The 25,993-nt window shown below is 41.6% G+C and overlaps 1 protein-coding gene across 2 annotated transcripts in view; it reads left to right on the top strand.

Moving 5' to 3' along the window:
• Positions 1 to 25,993, top strand: part of MAP3K15 (mitogen-activated protein kinase kinase kinase 15) — a 66,698-nt gene that overhangs the window by 16,937 nt on the left and 23,768 nt on the right. Inside the window, exons 4-12 of one of the 2 annotated variants that reach the window (XM_035116513.3) lie at positions 8,139 to 8,216; positions 12,720 to 12,913; positions 15,478 to 15,646; positions 16,448 to 16,554; positions 20,901 to 21,071; positions 22,178 to 22,290; positions 23,762 to 23,921; positions 24,191 to 24,341; positions 25,558 to 25,665. In XM_035116513.3, the coding sequence (XP_034972404.3) occupies positions 8,139 to 8,216; positions 12,720 to 12,913; positions 15,478 to 15,646; positions 16,448 to 16,554; positions 20,901 to 21,071; positions 22,178 to 22,290; positions 23,762 to 23,921; positions 24,191 to 24,341; positions 25,558 to 25,665 (1,251 nt within the window). The remainder of the gene's footprint in view (positions 1 to 8,138; positions 8,217 to 12,719; positions 12,914 to 15,477; positions 15,647 to 16,447; positions 16,555 to 20,900; positions 21,072 to 22,177; positions 22,291 to 23,761; positions 23,922 to 24,190; positions 24,342 to 25,557; positions 25,666 to 25,993) is intronic. The other variant, XM_035116515.3, reaches the window with a different exon arrangement.

The following is a 25,993-nucleotide window of genomic DNA, read 5'->3' as shown; positions in this document are numbered from 1 at the left end:
TTCCTCCATGAGAAGTCTGTAGGATGGCAACACAAGAATGGTCCTTTTCTGCAGCAGCTCCCCACTTGTGGAATGCTGTCCTAAGGGAGGCTCGCCTGGTACCTGCATTAAAAACATTCATCTTTGGCTAATTAAACAATCTATGACTTAATTTTTTGGGGGTGTGTGTGTGTGTGTGTTATTATTTGTTATTATGGTATGTATTTTTGTAATGTTATGAGTTTGTGGGCTTCCTGGGCTCCCCTTCTAATTTCTGGGTGCCAGACCCTGGATTTAGCATGTTAGAATGCAAGCCAGGAGCCAGCTTGGTGTTGTTGTTTAGTCGTTTAGTCGTGTCCGACTCTTCGTGACCCCATGGACCATAGCACGCCAGGCACTCCTGTCTTGCACTGCCTCCCGCAGTTTGGTCAAACTCATGTTCGTAGCTTCGAGAACACTGTCCAACCATCTTGTCCTCTGTCGTCCCCTTCTCCTAGTGCCCTCAATCTTTCCCAACATCAGGGTCTTTTCCAAGGATTCTTCTCTTCTCATGAGGTGGCCAAAGTATTGGAGCCTCAGCTTCACGATCTGTCCTTCCAGGGAGCACTCAGGGCTGATTTCCTTAAGAATGGATAGGTTTGATCTTCTTGCAGTCCATGGGACTCTCAAGAGTCTCCTCCAGCACCATAATTCAAAAGCATCAATTCTTCGGCGATCAGCCTTCTTTATGGTCCAACTCTCACTTCCATACATCACTACTGGGAAAACCATAGCTTTAACTATACGGACCTTTGTCGGCAAGGTGATGTCTCTGCTTTTTAAGATGCTGTCTAGGTTTGTCATTGCTTTTCTCCCAAGAAGCAGGCGTCTTTTAATTTCGTGACTGCTGTCACCATCTGCAGTGATCAAGGAGCCCAAGAAGGTAAAATCTCTCACTGCCTCCATTTCTTCCCCTTCTATTTGCCAGGAGGTGATGGGACCAGTGGCCATGATCTTGGTTTTTTTGATGTTGAGCTTCAGACCATATTTTGCGCTCTCCTCTTTCACCCTCATTAAAAGGTTCTTTAATTCCTCCTCGCTTTCTGCCATCAAGGTTGTGTCATCTGCATATCTGAGGTTGTTGATATTTCTTCCGGCAATCTTAATTCCGGCTTGGGATTCATCTAGTCCAGCCTTTCGCATGATGAATTCTGCATATAAGTTAAATAAGCAGGGAGACAATATACAACCTTGTCGTACTCCTTTCCCAATTTTGAACCACTCAGTTGTTCCATATCCAGTTCTAACTGTAGCTTCTTGTCCCACATAGAGATTTCTCAGGAGACAGATGAGGTGATCAGGCACTCCCATTTCTTTAAGAACTTGCCATAGTTTGCTGTGGTCGACATAGTCAAAGGCTTTTGCATAGTCAATGAAGCAGAAGTAGACGTTTTTCTCGGTCCACATACTGCTTAAGCCTGCCTTGTAGAATTTTAAGCATAACCTTACTAGCGTGTGAAATGAGCGCAATTGTGCGGTAGTTGGAGCATTCTTTGGCACTGCCCTTCTTTGGAATTGGGATGTAGACTGATCTTCTCCAATCCTCTGGCCATTGCTGAGTTTTCCAAACTTGCTGGCATATTGGGTGTAGCACCTTAACAGCATCATCTTTTAAAATTTTAAATAGTTCAGCTGGAATATCATCACTTCCACTGGCCTTGTTATTAGCAGTGCTTTCTAAGGCCCATTTGACTTCACTCTCCAAGATGTCTGGCTCAAGGTCAGCAACCACACTACCTGGGGTGTACGAAACCTCCATGTCTTTCTGGTATAATTCCTCTGTGTATTCTTGCCACCTCTTCTTGATGTCTTCTGCTTCTGTTAGGTCCTTACCACTTTTGTCCTTGATTATGGTAATCTTTGTACGAAATGTTCCTTTCATATCTCCAATTTTCTTGAACAGATCTCTGGTTTTCCCCATTCTATTGTTTTCCTCTATTTCTTTGCATTGCTCATTTAAGAAGACCCTCTTGTCTCTCCTTGCTGCTTTTTGGAAATCTGCATTCAGTTTCCTGTATCTTTCCCTATCTCCCTTGCATTTTGCTTGCCTCCTCTCCTCCGCTATTTGTAAGGCCTCGTTGGACAGCCATTTTGCTTTTTTGCATTTCCTTTTCCTTGGGATGGTTTTCGTTGCTGCCTCCTGTATAATGTTACGAGCCTCCATCCATAGTTCTTCAGGCACTCTGTCCACCAAATCTAAATCCTTAAACCTGTTCCTCACTTCCACTGTGTATTCATAAGGGATTTGATTCAGATTGTATCTTACTGGCCCAGTGGTTTTTCCTACTTTCTTCAGTTTAAGCTGGAATTTTGCTATAAGAAGCTGATGATCTGAGTTACAGTCAGCTCCAGGTCTTGTTTTTGCTGATTGTATAGAGCTTCTCCATCTCTGGCTGCAGAGAATATAATCAATCTGATTTCGATGCTGCCCATTTGGTGATGTCCATGTGTAGAGTCGTCTCTTGTGTTGTTGGAAGAGAGTGTTTGTGATGACCAGCTTGTTCTCTTGACAGAACTCTATTAGCCTTTGCCCTGCTTCATTTTGAACTCCAAGGCCAAACTTGCCAGTTGTTCCTTTTATCTCTTGATTCCCTACTTTAGCATTCCAATCCCCTGTAATGAGAAGAACATCCTTCTTTGGTGTCATTTCTAGAAGGTGTTGTAGGTCTTCATAGAATTGGTCAATTTCACTTTCTTCAGCTCCGGTAGTTGGTGCATAAACTTGGATTACTGTGATGTTAAAAGGTCTGCCTTGGATTCGTATCGAGATCATTCTGTCATTTTTGAGATTGCATCCCATTACAGCTTTTGCCACTCTTTTGTTGACTATGAGGGCCACTCCATTTCTACTACAGGATTCCTGCCCACAGTAGTAGATACGATAGTCACCCGAACTGAATTCGCCCATTCCCTTCCATTTTAGTTCACTGATGCCCAGGATGTCTATATTTATTCTTGTCATCTCATTTTTGACCACATCCAGCTTACCTCCACTCATGGTTCTTACATTCCAGGTTCCTATGCAATATTTTTCTTTACAGCATCGGACTTTCCTTTCGCTTCCAGGCATATCCGCAACTGAGCGTCCTTTCGGCTTTGGCCCAGCCACTTCATCAGCTCTGAATCTACTTGTACTTGTCCTCCGCTCTTCCTCAGTAGCATGTTGGACGCCTTCCGACCTGAGGGGCTCATCTTCCAGCGTCATAACTTTTATATGCCTGTTGTCTTTGTCCATGGAGTTTTCTTGGCAGGGATACTGGAGTGGCTTGCCAGTTCCTTCTCCAGGTGGATCACGTTTAGTCAAAACTCTCCACTATGACCTGTCCATCTTGGGTGGCCCTGCATGGCATAGCTCATAGCTTCTCTGAGTTATTCAAGCCCCTTCGCCACGACAAGGCATTGATCCATGAAGGGGGTGCCAGACCCCCTTCATGGATCAACCCCCAATTTCTGGGTGCCAGACCCTGGATTTAGCATGTTAGAATGCAAGCCAGGAGCCAGCTTGGTAATGCACTGCTAAAGATGGGCCATTAGCAGGGAACAAAGACAGGGAGATGGGCTATCAGCAGAGCAAACACACTGTGCCAGCCAGCAAATGGATGGAGCCCCCTCCTGTGCTCTGTGTTAGTTAGCAGAGATAAAGGCCAGTGGTAGTAGGAGGTTTAAGATTACAGTTTCACCTGATGTGAGCCAGAGAAAAAGAGGTGTCCATGTGCAAGCGGCAAAAGCTGGAGAGATGGGGATCAGGGCACATTGTGGGCTGAAAGTTAGAATCCTAGGTGGCTGCCTTGGGAGAAACAGGACTCTTGAAGTGTATTGCTATGAACCCCTCCATCGTAGACTCAGGTTGTATATCTGTGTAAATAAACCAAACACCATAAAGACACCACAGTCTCCACTGTGCCTCATTTCCAAAGGAAACATGAACCCTGGGTAAGTGCCTGGACCCTTGGAATCTGGCACACTCAAAGGTCAGGGGGGCATGTAATAGTATATATTTTTGTGGTTTTGAATTGTAAACCACCCTGTAATGCTTGGATGGAGGGTGGTATAGAATTTTAATAAAGAGCAACAACAATGCAAATTCATAGAATTGCCCAAGTGTGTAAAACTTACAAGCATGTGCAACCTTTGCATTGCATTGAGTTGAGTGAGCCTATGACTTAGCTTTGTGTTAGAAAGTCAACATAGAACTGTTCCTTACAGCGAGACAGGAGCTTACCGTGTTTCCCCCTTTTTAAGACACCGTCTTATTACTTTTTTTTCTCAAAAAACCACAGGGTGGCTTATTTTTGGTGGGATGTCTTACTGGTATTTTTATTACGAGTCTGAGGGAAGGGAGGTGTGTGCGTCCCTGGTGCAGCCCTCTCTCCCCGGCCCTGGGATGTTCGCGAAGGGCTGCTCTCTCTCTCCTCCAAGGTGGGGACTCACTTAATAGCAATCTGCTACACTGGAGCTTCTTAAATCTAAACCAGTATAATGGAATCTATCTGTGTGATACAGTCCTAGCAGTAGCCTATACCTAAAGCAAGTAAGGATCTCTACCAGCCAGCTGCCCAAGACTGCAAGACTGTCTGAAGTTCCAACAACATAGCACTTTGCAGTGCTATCACTGATAGCAAAGAAGCTACCTGCTGAGAACAAAGAAGCCAGCTAAGCAGCAATTAAGATTGCTGACTTGGTAAATGGTAGCAATTGAGAAGCAATTGAGCCAGCGAGGTGAGGAAGCACGTGTTGTTAGGACCGGCAGTTTAACTTTTGTGTAAAGCAGCGTTTAGCAGCTCCTTTTAGCAGCTCGCAAACAGCGAAGGAAAAAGTCCTTAATAAATAAATAAAAGTCCCCAAGGCAAGGACTGCGATCCAGACTACTTACAAATCCTTAAAGGGGCAGCTCCACAGACAACCAAGCAGCATAAGGTAGAAAGAAAACTGCAGCAGGATTTTTAAAAGGCTGCTTTATGCCCGGTAAAAGCAATGAGACAACAATCAGACACAGGAGATTCCCGTTAAGAGGAAATCAACGTGCATTGAATGGAAGGGAATTTAGGGAAAGGTGGGGGGAAGCGAGAGGTGGGCTGTGTGTGTGTGTGTGTGTGTGTGAGAGAGAGAGAGAGAGAGAGAGAGAGAGACGCAGGGGGGGGGAGAGAGACAGACGCGCGCACGGAGGTCTCTCCCTAAAAGGGAAAACAGCCTTTGCATTCTTCAATCGCCCCTCTTTTCTTCCTCGTGCCTTCATCTCCTCCCCACCCCACTTTTCTCCCCTTCACCAAGTAGAGCTTACACAGCTTGGCTAAAAAAATTATTTTTGGATCTTTTTATTTAAAAAAATGCTCTCAGAAACGGGGAAGGGAAATCACAAGGCTTCGGCAGCCAGCAGCTACGGCTGTTCGGTGCATTTTTACAAGCTTTTAAAGGAAATACGTGTCTGTGGAGCGACAGCAAAATGGGGAGAGATTTTTAAGGGGGGAGTTGGCTGGCGGGAGGGGGGTTATTGCTAGTGGGTGAAGGGTCTATCAGTATGTCTTATTTTCGGGTTATGGCTTGTATTGCGCAATTGCTTAGAAATCCTGCTATGGCTTATATAATGACTACGTCTTAAAAAAGGGGAAACACGGTAGTTCAGGACCATTCTAAACCTAATACAGTCATACCTTGGAAGTCGAATGGAATCCGTTCCAGAAGTCCGTTCGACTTCCAAAATGTTCGAAAACTAAATCATGGCTTCTGACTGGCTGAAGAAAGCTCCTGCAGCCAATCAGAAGCCGCGGAAGCCCTGTCAGATGTTCAAGTTCCAAAAGAATGTTCACAAACCAGAACAATCACTTCTGGGTTTGTGGCGTTCAGGAGCCAAAACTTACAAGTTCCAGGGTGTTTGACAACCAAGGTGCAACAGTACAGGAGATTTCTGTGAATTTTTTTTATCCATTTGAGCATGATTTTAAGCTACTAGGTATCCCCCAATTGTTGGGTGGGGTGCTTGCTCTTAGTCTTCCTTTAAAAATGAAAGATGGGAAATGTTTTTTTCCCCTATCTACTCTCTGATAACAATTTGATCAATCCCACCCCCCACCAGAATGTTTAACTCAGGACTAATATTTTCAATGGAGGAAATGATTGGAAAATGAAGCTGGGAACATTTGTGTCAGCAGTAGAATGCATCTGTTGGGACATGGCCTTTGAGCTTAGTTGAGTAGTTTTGTAGGTGCTCTGAATAATAAGGATCTGGAACCAATTTAAGCCTTACACAAGTGGGAAGACTTACCAGTAGGTTTTTTTTAAACACACACAACACCCTGGGATTTGTCAATTTCTGTTGTTCTAGCAGTAAAATATTATGAGATACGAATGAAAAGCGATGTTATCCTCCTTGACTTTACAAAGCAAACAATTAATATTTTGTCTTGCTAATTTACTGCCCCTCTGAGAATCTTAAATCATGAATTATGAGCTGCTTCTAACATCCGGGAGCTAGGTTCCCAAAACAGAACTGCCCTTGCATGTAACTAAAGGTCATCCTTTTTATGCCCCTGTATGTGCCCAAAGCTCCTTGGAGAGTTGAACTCTGACTGCCATTTGCAACCATGGATGGTGTATATACAACTCTGCAGAGCCTGTCAAAGCACTTATCTGTGAAATAAATTGCAAATAACTCAGCGTAGTGGAACAGTTTCTTCTTTCTCAGAGTGTTACCATGGTGCAGTAATGGTTTTGGAAACAGATTGTGCTCCTTGATTTCTGAGGGGTCAGCATTGTTGTAGAAATACGTAAAATGTATGTCTATTATTTATGGCAGGTTGCATTATACTTCCTAACTTCTCATGACTTCCTTTTGCATAGATTGGCCAGACTAACGTATGAAAAGAGAAGCTTGCACTAGTGCTTATTGGGAGTAGATAAGAATAAGTTGCCCAAAACCTTAAAATCCAAAAATAAAATAAAAGCCTGCCATGTTTTGTTAGAGCAAATGTAACAAGAAACACAAACCCCCAACCAAGAGACAACAGGTTGTTGCAATTTTCCTAAACTAATGTGGAATTGAAAAACACATGTTTTTAAGGTGTCATGATCTCTGAAATATGCAAGACTTCACATATGGGAATTAATAGAAACAGTAATGTTTAGAAGCCCCGTATATAGAAGCTTCTATATACAGTCAAACCTCTGTTTGCGATCGCCTACGTTTGCGACCGCTTCGGTTTCCGACCACCGCAGACCCAGAAGTGTTTACATCTGGGTTCCGCGGCGCTCGGATGCGCAAAAGCGATCTGCACAGCGTGTCTGTGCACAGAAGTGCTCTATCGGCGCTTCGCGCATGTGCAGAAGCGTGCATTGGGGAGCGACCAATTCGGGGAGCGGAACGGATTGAGATCACAAACTGAGGTACCACTGTACTATACCTGTATACTGCAATACTACTTTTCTAGATTTCTTCTAGACTTCTGTGTTTTAATTTTTAAAAATGTCTGTGTTAAGGAAGAGTCTGGATTATTTGATAAATTTATGAGAGATGGCATCTGCTGACTATTGATTGTGACATGTGCAGATTAGTGTACTGCAGCTCACATATTTAAACACATGCCTTGATTGCACCATGGTTTAAGGGTGATGTGAACATGCTTGAATGAACCTGAGCGAAGCCTTTCGCTCTCATATGTACCCTCTGTTTTCCTCCTGCCATACAGAAGAAGAACTTCTCCAACAGTTAGCTATATTGCCATAGAATCTTGGGTTGTCACATCATACAAAAAGAGAGAGAGAGAGAGAGAGAGAGAGAGAGAGAGAGAGAGAGAGAGATGGCCAGTTAAAATGATTACTGGTTAATTAATGAAAGAAGCTTTATAACCTATGGTTTGAAAGTGGCTTGTTTTGAAAGCGACTGATACAACATTGGTATGGTTTCATCTGTGGGTTTGTAGCAAGTTGATCTACGTCTCTGCAGTTCCACTATAAGTTGCATAAACACTTAAAAGAAAAATGCTGTGCTTGATGCATCTGTGTCATATTTTGCTGTTCCCCTCTTTTTAATACATTTTTTTTCTATTCTGTGTGTCTTTTCTTTAAAATATGCATACTCCTATGATCTCCATTTTTGCGTAATGTCCCATTACAATTTGGAGTAGGCTGCAGTTGCCAACCGCAAAGCTTTTCTTCAAGTACAACTACCTCCAGAATACCACAGTGGTGGTATGATGGGCAAAGTATGTATCATTCTATTATTTCCCTGAATGTTCTATAAGTGTGGCTGTGCTCTATACTGCTTTCTCTGTTATGCTTTTGAAAGCATTCTTGCCCTGATATTTCAAAACAACGTTGAGGGCCCTTTCAGATGTACTTTCTATCGCACATGCATGACTTTCCATGCTTGTGAATCTGTCAGTATGGTCACGTACAATCCTGCTTTCAATATTGTTTATGCCTGCAAAAGGTTTTGGGTGGTCAAACAGCTTCACTTCTAGTTCAGTGCATATCCGGTAGTTTTATGGTGAAATCCCATAACTTTTTATACCACAATGTTGTGGTTTATTTTTGTCCTGCTTTGGTTGCACTTTAGTTCCTCTGGATAGCAATAATGTAGTAGCATTGGGAAAGCATCGCAGAGCAAACTAAAGCAGAATAAGTCCACCACTAATGCAGTGTTATTATGTCAAGGGCATGTTGCAGAATATATCTGCGATCAAACACCCATCTGGAGGGCCCCTTGGTTATCTCTTTGATTTCAAAATAGTTTGTTGTTTAGTTAGTATTATTTAGTTTACATGTCTGCTTCTCTCTGCTTGCTTACGTTAAGCTCCTAGCATGAGAGCCTCTGCTACATGACTCCTTCCCACACTGCATGAGAAGCCAAGGACCAAGCTTGGAGCCAAGCTTCCTCCCCATTCTGATATTGTCCCACCTTCCCCAAATGACATGGGGGAGAGCTACCACCCATGTTACCCAGTGGTAACTGCAGTGCCTCTCACGCTATCAGTGTGCTGTCATATTCTTGTTTAAATGGAAAATACTGATAACATGCAGAATTCTAAAATATAACTTGGTTGCAGATTTGCTATTTAGGTGATATTTGTCTTACTCCTTAATGCTACTGATTTAAGTTGAAATCCTGATCATGCTCCCACAGGCAATGCATTTAATAGCTTTAAAGTCATTTTAACAAATGGTGTTCTCCCATGCTTTGCAGTTATTTCTAATGAATGGTTCCTGCCTTGTCTTTGCTGTGCAGTTATATTTTTCCTCTATTACACTTTATGTTAATACAGTGGGTAGAACATTTGAATTACAGTGTACCGCATTGTAGCTACCTTTAGTTTTCCTTCTTGGGAGAACATATTTTCTTGCATTCACATTCTTCTTCTTTCAATGGGAAATTGACCCTTTGTGCTTGAAGAAAATTCTTGTATACAGTATTTACTACAATGGGAAAAAATACATGAAAGCTTTACATTCTGTTTCCTTTACTTAGCACAAGTTAGGCTTAAGACTGGGGTATTTATATGACTGCATTCTCTTGCATGAACCTGTCCAGCTGTTAAGATGGACCTCAAAGGCCCTCTTCCCTGCTGTCCCACTAGCTTCAGTTAGATTGGTGGTGACCAGAGATTGGACCTTCTCAGTTGTAGCACGCTGTTGATGGAGCCCTCTTCTCAGTGAGGCTCACCTTGTCGGCCTCGGGTAAAATTTCATTTCCCCATGCTTTTCAATATTACCTCTTAGTGCTGTTTTTAAGCTTCTGATGGACTTTTGGTTATAGTGCTGCTTTTTTGTTGTGATTACTGTGAGATGCTTTCCCCCTTACCAGGAAGCTTGGGTTAGTGGAGGGACATTGGCAGGGACATTCCTGCCCAGCTTCCAGCCACATGCTCACCAACTAAGAAGAATCAGCCTCAAAGTTAGCTGGCAGTCCAGAGAGGGAGTTGAGCTCAGGGGCAGATGAGGATACAAGTGAGTGCTTTGTGAAAAAAGAGTTTATTCAACAGGAAAAAGCTATAGCCAGTTTTGATATACTTATCAATAGAGGTATACAACTAAGTAGACCAACCGTAATTGTTTGAGGATAGCCTTGTGCCAGTTTCAGTTCTTAATGTTTTATAACAGAAGCAAGAGAAACCGCGCAAAAAATAAACCAATCAATGAACTAGGGACATTGAAGCATGAAGAGTTAATGAGTTTTCCAATTCTTTTGCAAAAAGCACTATGACCCATTTTCCTCTGAGCAAAACTACCAAATTACCTAATGTGTAGTGTTTGTTCCCTGTGATTGATTGATTGTGTGTGTGTGTGTGTGTGTATTATTTCTCCAGTCTCCTTAGATACAGATATCTAAAACTCTTAAGTTTGTTGCTATATGGGGTTTAGGAGGTAGAATGAAGGGGGTACAGTGCTTGAATTATAGAGGTAAGGGAACCCTTAATGAAATCCATGATTCACTCTAGTGTTACCATGATTAGGCCCTCGCTTTAAAAGCCTTGGGAAAACAGGGACTCAGAGCTCTTCTGCCTGCTGAACCCGCTGTCATCTGAACATCAGAATAATGTGTTTATTGAGCACACCTGATCCCACCAAAGCCCACATGATGTCCTTATTCAGTCCATGTAATTCACAACTTCTTGTGTCCTGAAAATTGTTGGAAGCAATGAGCTGGCAAAAACTTTTCCACATAGGAATTGTTTTTTTATAATAAAAGCACCCCTTCGTGTTTTTCACATTTAGCACTGAATTGTGATGGTAATATGGAATGCTTATGAGCAGATGTGTCCTACTTTTCACTCTTTGGGCTCTGTTCACAGGTTTTTAGCATACTCATCATTATAACTGTCATTCATATGCAGTTTCTTCTTTGAGATATTCTATAAGAATGAAAAATAGCTTACCCACAATCTCCCCTCATCTTCTCTCTCTCACTCACTCACACACACACACACACACTTTTGATGGCATCCTAATGCTCCCTGAAGTTGCAGAATAACATAACTGTGCAAGTTGTAGTTGGTAGGTGTGTTAGAACTGTACAGCCATGATCTTGATAACCATTCTGTGCATTGTGAGGCATGGCTCTCATGGGACTGTAATGCTGTGGCCAGCAGGTTGTGGATTTAGTGCTTAAATGTCAGTGTGCCAAAGGTTCCCTGTGTTGAACACAAACACATCTCCCTGCTCATCAGGGAGGGGGAAAACCCTTCTCACTGTGCCATGCTAGCTTCCTTTTGAATGCTCCCACACATAAATAATGTAACATCCCATCTTACAGTCATGTGATGTCCTATGTGACATTCCATCGCGAAATGCACGTGGAATCAGAACATGGCTATTGACCTCCAGAAACAGAGGTTTCTATGTTACTCTAAATATTCTGTGGCTCTTGGTTAGGTTAGCATTTGGTTTCTTCTTTCTCAGATCATGTTTCCATTTGGAAGGGACCCTGGGGATCATCTAATCCAACCCCCAGCAATGCAGGAATATGCAGCTGTTCCTTACGGGGATTGAACCTTCCACCTTGGTGTTATCAGCACCATGCTCTAACTCAGGCATCCCCAAACTGCGGCCCTCCAGATGTTTTGGCCTACAACTCCCATGATCCCTAGCTAACAGGACCAGTGGTTGGGGAAGATGGGAATTGTAGTCCAAAACATCTGGAGGGCCAAAGGTTGGGGATGCCTGCTCTAACCAACTGAGATATCCAGCTGATTCAGTACTTAGCACAGCTGAGCACACTGAATGGATCCCAATGCGCCTTCCCTCCATGGTACCTGCAATTAAAGACATGGGGACCCTCTTCCATTTGGTTGCCATAGTAGCACAAAAACAAAAAATCCACTCACAGACATTCCACTCTTCTGCCCATAAACTACCATGTTTCTAGTTATAGGGTAGTATCAAGTTAACTTTTACTCAGAGTATACCCATTATAATTAATTGACCTAACCTTGTCACGTTCATTAATTTCAGAGGATCCACTATGAGTGAAAGTTAGTTGAATAACACCCCTAGTATTAATTATCCAGAAACTTTATTACTAATTATTTATTTGTATATCGCTAAATTGCCAAAGTGGCTTCTAAGTCATTTGTAAGTATAAAACCAACTGCAAAACACTAATAAATAAACTACGCAGTAAAACAATTCCATCAGTACATTAAAATAAACGTATGCAAGTAGAATGTGTGATAAGGCCATTAAAATAGCAGAAAACAATTCAAACAGGTTTAGGTCAGGAGATAGGGGAAATGGTTGTCTAAGTAGGTGTGTTCAAAAGTAATTAGACTTTTCCTTACCTCATTTTTTTTAAAAAAAACTATTTGAAATTGTTTAGCTTTACAGAAAAAGTCTTGTGTTTTTATTTCATGATAAATGCTAAACTTTACTCAAGTCTGGGGTGGGCGGAAACCTGTGGTCCTTCAGACTCTTCTCTGTCTCAGCCAGCATGATCAATGGTCAAGGAAGATGGGAACTGTGATTCAGCAGCATCTGAAGGGTCACAGCTTCCCGATTCCTAACTTAAATGATATCTGCTATGGATGGCTGTGAATATTGTGCTTTAATTTCAAACTGAGCATTTGAACTTTGCAAGGGGTGCTGGCGTTTCTGCTTATGCTGTTGCCTGTTGAATGCTCCTTGTTTCCTAAAGGGATGAACATAAAGAACCCTTAAGAGTATCATTCTTACTTTGTCCTACCGTAATAGTTTGACCCTTTGTCGTCTTTTAGGCTTCAAGTGGCAATTACTACTTCATTCCGTACATTGTAACGCCATGTGCGGATTATTTTTGCTGTGAAAGTGATGCCCAGCGGAGAGCCTCTGAGTACATGCAGCCCAACTGGGACGCCATCTTGGGGCCTCTGTGCGCTCCATTGATGGACAGGTTTATCAACCTTCTCAAGGACATTCATGTCACATCATGGTAATTTTTTACACACTTTCCTCTTTTAGCTATAGTACCGTAGCTTCCAGGATTCTTGCTGTTGTTGTTGTTGGTTTTGTTTTTGTTTTTTAAAGAAGCTCCAAGATCTTTAGCACCCATATATCTTCCCTGCCTGATACATTGGGCGGAGTCTTAATTCGAGCTAAACTGTATCCCTCTCATGCAGCTAGGTATAGTAACTTGTGGTTATTTTCCAATATACTAACAGTACATGGAAGCAGAGTTGTCAGACCAGCCCCTGGGAGAAGGGAATAAAAATAAATCTAGTATAGATTTCAAAGCCCCTGGTTGAAATAAGATGCTTTTAGACTAGTATCCTTCAATTCTGTCTGATGTTTGTTAGTCCCATGGGACTGTAACTAAAGACTTACCATGGCAGGTAAACTTTAATATATCTTAACAGTCATCAGCAGGAGTTATTTTGTTTTTGAGTAGTAAACGTTACTTACAAAACTCATTGGTAGTAACAGTAACAATGTGCTGATGTGTAAAAGCTAGCTTGCTAATTAGAGCGACGTCGGAAGACCAGATGAAGGACAAAGGGAATTACAAGTTACATTTTTGGTAGATGAGCGAAGTTGTGATCGTTTCTATAGTGGTAGAGTTCAAGGGTGGGGAACTGGTTCCAGCTAAGGGGGCCAGATTCAGAACCCATGCTGACTACTTTGACAGGTAGGTACAGCTGTCCACCTGTCAGTCACATCACCATTACATTAGGTGTTTCAACTTCAAAAGAAAAAATCGGAGCCCTCTCGTAAACGTGCTCTTGATTCTTCCTTTGCAGCCACAAGTACATTAAATTATGCTGCTATATTACAATAGGCCACTACATTAAATCAAGTTAAATTCACTTAACACTGTCCTTGCATCAGACCTCATTTGTTGTTCTGTTAGGCGACTTTGCATATGATTAAGGTGTGTTTGATTTTATATCAATTTCATATTCTATATTTAGTAATCAGTGCTTGGGTTCTGAAAAGTTTACTTTTTCATTTGAAACAGGTCCACTCCTTAAGTAGCAATGATATCAATTATGTAATTCCTCCCCAAATAATCTATTATTATTTATTAAGTTTGTTACCGACTGTTCACCATCAGGACCCAGGGCTGGTTACGACAATTTAAAATTCAATATTAAGAACAGTCGGAACAAAATTCAAGAATCTGCCAGACCTTACAAACATCTTTAGGATCCTAGTTAAATGGTTATGTCCCATTTTATTCAGTGTGGTTTACATATACCTAATTTATTTCTAATTTCACATTCTAGAGCCAGATTTTTCAGAAAACAAGAGTGTAGATTCAACTTTGGTTTGTAGGGTACATTTAATCTTGGCCAGGATCCAGAAGATAACATAAGCCTCCTACCTTGCTATAGGGTGAACTACTTTTGAAACTGAAGGTAGTTTAAAAAGCAGTTTTTGATACGTCACAATATGAAGTTCTGCCATTTTAAAAAGTTAGCAATGCCACTTTGTTCATGCAATCCCTTGGGTATACTATGAAGAATCTTAGGATTCTAGCCATTGAGTGTGATAGCTTACATACTGTTATTTACTTTCATTAAGCTTTGTTCATATATTTTTTCTTAAAGTTCAGCATTGATAGCAACCTTAGTTCTGATTCTGTTTTGATTAAAAAAATGTGTGTGTGAAGCGGGAATGGAGAGTTGGTTAGAAAAATCATACTGGCTGGTTGTATCCCTACCCTCCACAAATTCAGTGTGATTTAAGTCCTTTTTATACCTCCTAAATCATGCCTACCGTGAAACTATGCATGTTGATAACTGCATGGCGGTTAAATTATAATAATCCTAGGCACATTGCAGAGGGGGATTTACATTGGTGCTGTTGTATGTGGGGGTGGCAGGTTTAACCTTTCCCTCCCCAGCCTTTTTTCTGATGAAAATGGATCCTATTAGTGATGCTAATAAACAAATTGGGGGTGTTCTGTTGCTGAGTGCAGCGCATGGATTGAAATTTCCTCCCTCCCACATGCTTTGTATCAAATTTAAAATCCTCTGATGTGGCAACAAGCCAAGGAATCAACATAATGTGTAGTTAGCTTCTGAATATGCAGAGGGACATGGGCTCACTCCTGCTGCTTTTCTGGCCTCCTACCTCTATGGTTTTACTTTAAAAAGAGGGTTTCATTCACACCAATCTGTGCCACATGGGTACAGGTACAGCTCTGTGGCTGGGGCCTATGCAGTAATTTAGCCTTCTTGTAACATCCTCCATATTATTATTATTTTACAAAAACTATGCAGAGCTCACTGTCAGAGTAGGATCAGGGACATTCCCTCCATGGTTCTATTCTTCCTGATATGTCATCTTCACATAGCCTTTAAGGTAATTAGACCTTTCTGTTCCTAATGTTTGTTAATTGTTTTCAATAAAGAGATTTGGCATCCCTCTCCATATCTCCCAGGAAGGATCTCTCAGAGAAACCAAGGTTTAATGTTTTGGTGGTCATATTTCACCAGCCCTAGATAACAATTAAGGTAGTAATAATGCTTTCTCTGCTGTGCTTAATTCCTCTAGTACATATTACAAGGAAACTCTGTTAAATGACATTAGAAAAGCTAGAGAGAAGTATCAAGGAGAAGAATTGGCAAAGGAACTCACCAGGATTAAACTTCGTATGGATAATACTGAAGTCCTCACTTCTGACATTGTAATCAACTTACTTCTGTCATATCGAGATATCCAGGTATGTTACAGAAATACATAGTACATGTCCCCAATGTTATTTTATTAAGGTTTTACCATTTTTGGTTTTAAAATATTTTTAAAGGTGATCTTAAGTTCAGAATCATTGGGTTCTACGGAATCCGGATTCATGACGACTGTGTCGTTTTTGCCGATTTCCCTTAAAAATAGCACAAAAAAGCTCAACAACTTTGGCCCCAACAACATGTGTGTCCTGATTTTCACTGTTTGAAATATTGCAACCCTAGATATCAGTGTTTTATTTACATTAATTTGCTGCAGATGTTTCTGCCCTTTTCTGTAATGTTTGTCAACAAGATATGGAAGTTGAGGAAATGAGCCACATAACTTCTTGCTATCTGACCCTGTGATCTGAGTTTAATGTGTTGATTTTACTTAGTACCCTTCAGGTTATAATTCCCCACTAGGAGATTATGAGTAAGACTGCTTTAAAAATGCTTTCCATTGCAGTGCATGCTTGTCTTCAGCTAGAAATGCAATAATGCTTAAAGAGCAATGTCAGCCATCTAGTGGAATGGTGTAAGTGGCTTGTTAACACATGCAAGGATGCGTTCCATTCAGGATTGTGTTAGTTCATAAATTCTGGCTCCTGTGTGTTCCTTGTAGGCAGAGAATATATTTCTAGCAGATCTTGTCCTAGGATGAAGGGAGTATCAAGGAGATAGCCTATACATCTTTTTAAGCAGTTGTTGCTCATGGTCACAGAGTAAGTAAAAACCGTCTGATGGATGAATTTTGCTTAGTAATGCTTTCCTCTGTTACCTCTTTAAACTGCTGTTAGGACTATGATGCCATGGTGAAGCTGGTGGAAACACTGGAAATGCTCCCTACTTGCGATCTGGCTGATCAGCACAATATCAAATTTCATTATGCATTTGCACTGAATCGGTAAGATTTAACTCCTGTGTGAATACATTTACAGAGAGAGGTAACTATTCCATTAGTGCAAAGGCATCTTCAACTTAAAACTGTAATTGCAACCACAGACTCGGATATTTGTTACATGAAGGTGACCCAAACATTCCAAGTGTATTTCCACACCCAATCCATTCTACTTAAACAGATGACATTCCAGCCACCGCTTTTGTATCTCTTTCCCTCCCCCCCCCCGGAAAATATTTCAAATCTTCCTACAGACACTGTTGGACTAGATTCTGCTTAGTAGGCTGATAATTGAAGTATATGTAGCTTCTTCTTTAAAAGTGTAAGTTTAATCCATGGTGCTCTTGGAGCCATCTCTGCCATTAGAGGCCCAAGTGACTTAAGTGGCCAGGAGTGGCCTTTACAAGCTTTAGCTGCTAAGACGACTGAGGCTGCTTCTAGACTGGAAGAATATTGCCATCATGTTAGCTGCTGGGCTAAGTTCAAGGTGCTAGTGCTGGGCTACAAAATCTTATACAACTCGGGAGCAGGCACCAAAAAGATCATACAAACTTACCAGTTGGGAGGGACCCAATGGTCATCTGGTCCAACCCCCTGCAATGCAGGAATCCTAGATAAAGCACCCATGACAGATGGCCATCCAATCTCTGCTTAAAAACCTCCAAGGAAGGAGAGTCCACCACCTCTTGTGGGAGTCTGTTCAACTGCCGAACAGCTCTTACTATCAGATTGACTTATCCATCATATATCTAAGTGATCACTGTGCTCTGCAGGAGAGGGGCTCCAGCTGATAACCAGCTCATTAGGAAGTTTGTTCCACACAGTGTGAGAACTGGGTTTTTTTTTAGTGCATGCTACCCCCACATACGCAGCAATTTTCTCCCGGTATACAGTATACAGACAGGTACCCTTGTTTCTGCCTTTTTGGGTACTTATTGAATATAGGGTTGCCAGACTCAATAGAGGACAGGACTTGTGTGCCTTTAATTGCCCTGCTCTCTTTTGAGTCTGGAAACCTTAAAGAGAAACCAGCAGACCCTTTGCTTGGAAATTAAACAAAGGTTGGGTTAAGCCCAACCCAAGTTATTTATAATAGGCAAATTACCTAAGATAGTTTGCGCCACAATATGAAAATACAGCGTGTGCTTATTTTAAACGCCAATTACTTTGTGAATGGTTTCATCATACTTATTATAGGCTCAGCTGTCCTGCATTTTCATTACTGCGCAATATAGCACAGAGGTCATGTTTATAAATGATAACTCGGATAGTAAACTGTTGGTGACAGGTGCTTCAAGGCTGAAGTCATAGCCTAAATATTGTCAGTAGATGGAACATGATGAAGGATGGCCAGAGTCACTGCCAGGACTGACAACAGGCGCCCTTTAAGCCAACACCTCAAAAGTCCTCTCAGCTGCCGGGCTTTTCCAATAACAAAAGGTGTTGAGTAGTAAGAGAGAAGAAACAACTTTTGGTGCACCATAATAGATCAAGATTATTATTATTTTATTAAAAAATCCCATAAGGGAAACCAAACAACTTCCTATAAAATAAAGGAAGCCAAACAAGGTTCCTGTGATCATGTTGTTTCAGGGGAACTTCTCAGAGCTTCCAAACAATATGCACATGCGTAATGTATGGTATAGGCTGGGATCTAAAGATTACTTTGGGCATGCTCAGTGACTTGTATGCAATTTTTATAATATTTTTAACTCTTCTGACAACATGAATTCAGGAAGAACTCAAATCACCTTTGGAGAGCAGATAAATAGCTATCTTCTTTTTAAATTTCAGCTGTATTCCATGCCGTTCCAGAACTAATCTTGGTGCCTACCTTCCTTTTCCTGGTAACACAGGCTTTGAGTTTTATTTTTGTACCATTCATAATAAACAAGGAATAGGTACAGTTACTGCTTTTGTGCACCTGTTTCATAGCCACCCAAATAAAGATGAGGCAGCGTTCCGAAAAATGGGTAGTTTGTTCATTAAGTTCAGATAATGGTAATGTAGTTTGGGCTTTTAGGTTCACGTAAAAGCTGGAACCTCTTTAAAGGTGTTGCAATATTTTGTATGAGAGAAGCACACAAGTAACGGATCACTGAGTAGCGAGGGAATTGCAGTTCCCCATGCAAAATCAGTCTCACAGTTTTTACCATTTGTTGTTTCTCACATGCAGCTCTTAACAGCTGCAGCCAATTGACTTGTGATCCAGCCCAGAGGCTAGTTAAGACAGCTGCTGCAGTGGATAAGTGGCTCACACTGGATAAGTTTCCTTTAATTTTCCCTTTGGTGTGTTCCCTTCAGGGTCACCCGACTAACCATTTCCCTCTTTAATGTTGTATTGTTGAATTTATTCTCAAGTAGGAGAAAGTGAGTGATGTATTACAGTATTGGGTGGTATTTGGAATTGTGTTTTTGCTGCTGAGAGTGGGATTCTATGTTCTAACTTTTTTGTGTTTTATAATTTTGCTTAATAACAATAAGTATGAGAGACTGAAATGGTAGAGAGTATGGCCCTACCTAGGTGGGAGAGAGGGAGGGTGTGGTTATGCAGCTGTGTGCTTGGCACTGCATCGCTTTAGATGGTGGTATGTACTGGTGAGGTTACTCTGGCATGGAGCATGTGTGCAACTTCTATTTCAGTTATTTTGTTCTGCTGCCAATGCATAGTTCTCTTCATTTTTTGGTATTTGTTCCCCCCCCCCCCGGTATTTTTTAATGTTTAAGAGAATATTTTGTTTCTCCTGTTAATCAAGCTGCTTTAAATGTGTAATCAGTGATATTGACACCATATGACAACAAAGTACATCACTGTAGGGAAATGTATTTGTGTGTTTGGACAGTTCTGTATCCAGTATTAAAGCTATCATAACAAGAATTGCCTTGCCGGTTGAAAATTGCATCATGTCTGAATTTATCATTGGAAGGAATTATTCTGCTTACTTAAGCATAGCAATCTTTGTGCTGCAATGTTTGCTTCTGAATATTTTCAAATAAAACATAGCATAGGTGATTTGTAAATAGTGTGGTTGCATTTCATGTACTAATACTGTATGATAAATGTTTACAGCTAGTAATGTTTTCCAGCCAGAAAGGAATTTTGTTTCATTTTGGGTAGATAATTGAAAGTGCCACCTGCTATCTCCGATTCAATGCATAGTCGTCCTGGCCCTAGCCTCTAGAGCAGGAGGAAACAAGCTTGCTCCATCTTCCATATGACAACCCTTCAGATATTTGAAGATGGCTATCATATCTCCTCCCAGTCTCCTCTTTTACAGGCTAAACATACCTAGCTCCCTCAACAGGAAGTTTTAGTTCCCAGACCCTTAATCATCTTCGTTTCCCTTCCATGTTCCAGCATGTGAATATCCTTCTTAAACTGCTGTGCCCAGAACCAGACACAGTACTCCAGGGGTGGTCTCACCAAGGCAGAATATAGAGAGGTTATTACTTCCCTTGACTGGGACACTATTCTTCTGTTGATGCAGCCTTTTTTGCTGCTGCATCACACTGTTGACTTGTGTTAAGCTTGTGGTCCACCGAGACTCCTAGATCCTTTCCACATGAACTATTAGCAAGCCATGTGTCCTCATATATTTGTGCAGCTGGTTCTTCCCGTCTAAGTGTATAACCTGACATTTGTCCCTATTCAAAATCATTCTGTTAGTTTAAATATAGCTGCTACTCATCTGACTGCTGGCAATTCAGGATGGCAGAGGACATGATTTTAGAAGACTTTTCAGTGAATAGAGGAAAAGAGCAGAGACAGAACGTACACTGTAGTTGCATATGTTTTGCGTAAAATCTATCCAGAATGCTACATCTAGAGCTCTGGAAAACTCCCAACAGAAATTGTATACACAGTTTCATACTAAGGTTGCCTAGTGAAATTATTGTGTGTATTTAGTGTAGGAGTCACCAATCTTTTTTCACCCGAGGGCACATTTGGATTTTTGTTTCTACCTTCTCTGGTCACTTCTCTTCCCTCTTCCTTGATCTGCTTTCCCTCAACCCCTAGGACAGAAAGAGTCTGTGCGCACACTTCATTTTAATGAGGGATTTTGATAAAAGTCATATCCAGGGGAATTAATATGAGCCTTGAAATGCACATAGAGCTGGAAGAGGAAGTGGGAAAGAGCATCACTCTTCCAGCTTCCTTTTCCATCTTTATATGTGCATGAGTGGTGAGAGTTCAGAGGCTTTGTGGGCACCAGGGGAAACCATTGTGCTCATGGGCACCACATTGGCAAATCCCAGTTTAGTGCATATTGACAGAGTTATAAATTGTGTTAGATACAAATATATGGTTCTTTGTACCAGCTTATTCATGTGGTTTTCTGTCTGAATTTCAGAAGAAACAACACAGGTGACCGGGGGAAGGCATTGCAAGTGATGCTGCAGGTCTTGCAGACATGTGATCGCCCAGCACCTGACATGTTCTGCTTGTGTGGGAGAATCTACAAGGACATTTTCCTTGATTCGGACTGTAAAGACACCAGCAGCCGGGACAGAGCCATTGAATGGTAAGAGGAGTGGCAATGTGCTTACCGTATCTGTGTAATTATGAAATGGAAAGCAAAGTATTTCACATGGAGTATCAAGTTCCTTACCAGCCAGCCTCCTGTTGGATGGGAGTTAAGAATAGGACCTTTCATTATCTAGATATTATCTTCAAACTGCCATTATTACCATTTTAGTATTATGTTACATCTTATTATAGTCTTCCAAAAGTAGAGTTGCAATGAGAAGCTACTGTTTTGAAATTTCAGACTATGCTCAGAGCATATTTAGAGGGAAGATAAGAATATCTCTAAATTCTTGTTGGTGCATTTGTGGTTGGAGAGAAGATGCTTCTCTTCGTATGCATTATAAACATAATTCTCATAAAGAAAGTTTTTTGAAATAGATTCTTTTTGAACAGGAAAGAGAAAATGTATTATTTATTGGTTGATAGGAATCAAGATACTGGGTGAGATCCAATGAAGCGCTTGTGGGTATTCACTCGTGCAACAGGGCTTCACCTTCCTCTCCTCTGCCATGTGCTCTCAAAGTCTGATCTGGAATGGGGAAGAAGAGAAACAGGAAGTCCAATTGCATAAGTGGATTCTGTTGTGCAAGCAGGTGGATATTATTGGATGTTGCCCATGACATATAACGTGTCTGTGTTTGCTCTAGCTGCCCAATGGATTTATCACACAAAATGAGATCCAGTGTGCTGAATGTATTTTTCAATTTGATTTTCTGTATTTTTGTGATAACCAAGTTTTAGCAAATAAATAACTGACCTGTCTGACTTTAAAGTTCTTTAGACTACTGGTCATCGCCACTTTTGATGGCAGTGAATTCCATAAATTGACCATCTGTTACATGAAAAAAGATCATCCTTTTATCTGCCATCCTGAATCTGCTGCTAATCAGGTTCACCAGCTAACCCCGAGTTCTCATGTTGTGGGAGAGGGAATAAAATTAAATCCCAATTAAATCATGAGCTCCTGTCCTTCTAGATAAGATTAATTGGAACAACAACAAAAGAAATGGCTGGCATGCCTTCTTTATTGTGATCTGAGAAACTTCAAATGTTTTTTCTTTGGAAGTGTCTTCTCCAGTTTGTTAAATCTTGTCTCTGCAGGTACCGTAAAGGGTTTGAGCTCCAGTCAACTCTGTATTCTGGGATTAACCTTGCAGTCTTGCTGATTGTTGCAGGGCAGCAGTTTGAAACCTCCATGGAACTAAGGAAAATAGGTGAACAACACAAAAACAAAAACTTGTTGCAGCAGCAGCAGTAGTAGGGTTATTAATTATTGTCAGATACATAAAGGGTTGGATCCAAAGGTTCCATTGAATGAAGGAAATTTCCAGTTTTGGAGCTGGACCTTTGGATCCATTGTTCTGAATTGAAGTTGCAGTGAATTCCGTATTTAAGAATAGTAGTTTTAGCTCACTGTGAAGCATGTCACAAGTGTTTTGCATCAGTTGTAAGCACCTGTTCCTAGAATGAACTTCTGCAAGGGCAGTGGTCCATGACTAGTATCTTTGACCATATGAAGAATGCAATTTATTTCCCGCCAATAATAATAATAATAATTTTTTATTTATACCCCGCCCTCCCCAGTCAAAACCAGGCTCAGGGCGGCTCACACCAATAAAATTACAAGAAAACATAAAAAGCAATTAATTAAAATACAGTATTAAAATCTAAAATGCAGCCTGATTTTAAGTAGTCCATAAATCCAAGCCATGAGGGAGGAAAACACAGGGGTCAGACTAAGTCCAACCCAAAGGCCAGGCGGAACAGCTGACATTTAGGCCATATTTACTCCATACATTTCAAGCATTATCATACCACTTTTAAAGAGCCATTGCTTCTCCCAAAGAATTCTGGGAGTTGTGGTCTGTTAAGCATGCTGAGAATTGTTAGGAGGTTCCAATTCCCTTTCCAGAGTTACAATTCCCAGAATGGTTTAACAGTCCCTCTTCACAGGCAACTCTGGAAACTGTAGCTATGAGAGGGGAATAGGGGGTCTCCTTACAACTCTCAGCACCCTTAACAAACCCCCATTTCCAGAATTCTTTGGAGGAAGCCATGACTGTTTAAAGTATATCATAGTGTTTTAAATGTATGACATGAATGTGCCCCTTATTGTGGATTAGAGACTAATGCCTTTGTGTCATTTTTTCTCTACCTAATACTCTTAGAGCAGGCATCCCCAAACTTTGGCCCTCCAGATGTTTTGCACTACTATTCCCATCTTCCCCGACCACTGGTCCTGCTAGCTAGGGATCATGGGACTTGTAGGCCAAAACAGATGGAGGGCTGCAGCTTGGGGATGCCTGTCTTAGAGGTTATACTTCCCATGGTTACCAACACACATTTTCATCTTTTCAGTCTTTGAATGAGGTTCCAGGGCCGGCTCTACATAGACCCCCGGTGGCGCAGTGCACCACGGTGGGGGGCTGGCAAGCTGGGCGCCGGCCTGGCAAGGTGGGCGCCGCGCGGCAACCAATTGCGTGCACCACGGTGGGGGGCTGGCAAGCTGGGCGCCGGCCTGGCAAGGTGGGCGCCGCGCGGCAACCAATTGCGCCCTGCGAGGGCGGGGCGGGCGGCGGAGCGATCTCCGCCCCTCAGCACCAGGGCGTGCGATCTGCTCAAGACGGCCCTGTGAGGTTCATTGTGTTCCCTTGTAACATACTATTTTTATGTGAATTTGTCAAGGTGTGCGATTGAACAGTTTGTTGGGAAGAAAAGGAAGTTTGGAAAAAATGAACAATTACTGGGATGTCGGGCAGTTCTTCAGTGTAAGCATGCTGGCCAGTGACATTGGTAAAGCAGTGCAAGCAGCAGAGAGGCTGTTTAAACTGAAACCACCCATTTGGTATGTATCATTATATATTACAATTTACATAGTTACATCTCCTGCTCTCTGCCCTCACCCCCACACCCCATTGGACTTCATTAAGTCCTCCAATGCTCCATGCATCATCACCATTCTTTGCATGATGATTAAATAACTATGTTTTCATTTTCAGGACTTCTGATTTTCAAGTAGACTTCTAATATTCTAGCAAAGACTTGTGTCATTAACTGAGAGTAAATAATGTTGTTCTTGGTTATTTGATTATTGATTGTATGCATGTGTTTCAGGTATTTGAAGTCATTGGTTCAGAACCTGATGTTAATACAGCGGTTCAAGAAACTCACCATAGAACATTCTCCTAGACAAGAGAGACTGAACTTCTGGTTAGATATCATTTTTGAGGCAACTAAAGAAACAACTAATGGCTTGAGATTCCCAGTAAGTCTCTGTAATGCTCAGAGCTTATATATCTGATTTATTTTGGACTAAAATCCTGTACACACTTGCCTAGGAGCAAGCCCAGTTAAACTAATCAGGGCTTAATTTTGAGTAGACAGGCTTAGAATTGCACTATTAGTAACAGAAAATTGTGACCTGATGTTAGGAGCTACCATGTGAACTAGTGACAAGTAAATCTGCCCAAGTTGTATGTAGTGTTTTCTGCCAAGTAGGACAGAGCTGGGAAGTCCTGTTTGGTAGGGACTGGACCTCAGTGGCAGTTATTGCTTGCTGTTTTTGCTGCTGATCTGTAGGGGTGGCCAGGTGGAAGTGGGAAACTTTCTAAGGGAAAAATGTGTTCTGTAATTGTAAGGTAAAAGGTAAAGAGACCCCTGACCATTAGGTCCAGTCGTGACCGACTCTGGGGTTGCGCGCTCATCTCGCATTATTGGCCAAGGGAGCCGGCGTATAGCTTCCAGGTCATGTGGCCAGCATGACAAAGCCGCTTCTGGCAAACCAGAGCAGCACATGGAAACCTTCCCGCTGTAGCGGTTCCTATTTATCTACTTGCATTTTGACGTGCTTTCAAACTGCTAGGTTGGCAGGAGCTGGGACCAAGCAATGGGAGCTCACCCCGTCACAGGGATTCGAACCGCCAACCTTCTGATCAGCAAGCCCTAGGCTCAGTGGTTTAACCACAGCACCACCTGGGTCACCTGTAATTGTATCACTATGTAATTCATTGTCTTTAAAAAAATAAAACAGCAGTACTGTACACAAGTGGCTTGAGCATAAATGGATGTTTGATACAAGAGGCAGTCTAATGCAAATGAATAAAATAATATACAAGAAGGAAAGAGTACAATAAATTGTATGAGACCTGGTTAAATAAATAGTTTGATCCACATCCAAGAAGAAAATGCAGTGTTAATTTTGAACAAATTTTCAGCACACGTTCAATGGGATTTACTCCCTAGTTAACTACGGTAACATTGTGTCCTCCAGGAGTTGTTGGATTACAACTTCCACCATCTCTGGCTACTGTATTGGCCATGATGGCTGGGATGGATGTGACTTGTAATGCACAACTTCTGAAGGCTACCATGTTGGCTACTCTACCTTTTAGGATAACAGCCTTATAATTAGCATTCTGATGCTGTAAGGATGTGTCACTGATCTAGTTAGGTTTCACTGAACATGTGTGTGCTTCGTTTAGGTATTGGTGATAGAGCCGACTAAGATATACCAGCCTGCGTATGTTTCAATCAACAATGAAGCGGAAGAAAGAACTGTTTCCCTTTGGCACGTGTCTCCGACAGAAGTGGTAAGACCAATAGTGAATTTCCTCTCTCTCTTTAGAAATTCGGATCGTCACATCTTGGCTTCTTTGTGTGCAACTCTTTTTTTAAAGAGGCTTCACAAAAATGTCACGTAAGGCACATAAGTATCTTCTTTGTCCCGTAGATGGAAAAACTGAGGTACTAATAACTGGGAGCCATCCTTAAGCCCCAGGGAAATCATACAAACATTTTTCGGCCGTTCAGCGTGAAAGCATGAGGGCACAAAGCATGACAGAGATCATGTGTGAGCATATGCAGGCACAAACACTCCAACTCTAACCTTCCTGTGTCAAATGGGAAGATCTGAAGGAG

This window comes from Zootoca vivipara, chromosome 4 (genome assembly GCF_965207765.1).
Source record: "Zootoca vivipara chromosome 4, rZooViv2.hap1.1, whole genome shotgun sequence".
Taxonomy (NCBI): domain Eukaryota; kingdom Metazoa; phylum Chordata; class Lepidosauria; order Squamata; family Lacertidae; genus Zootoca; species Zootoca vivipara.
This window is presented reverse-complemented; position numbering and strand designations above follow the sequence as displayed.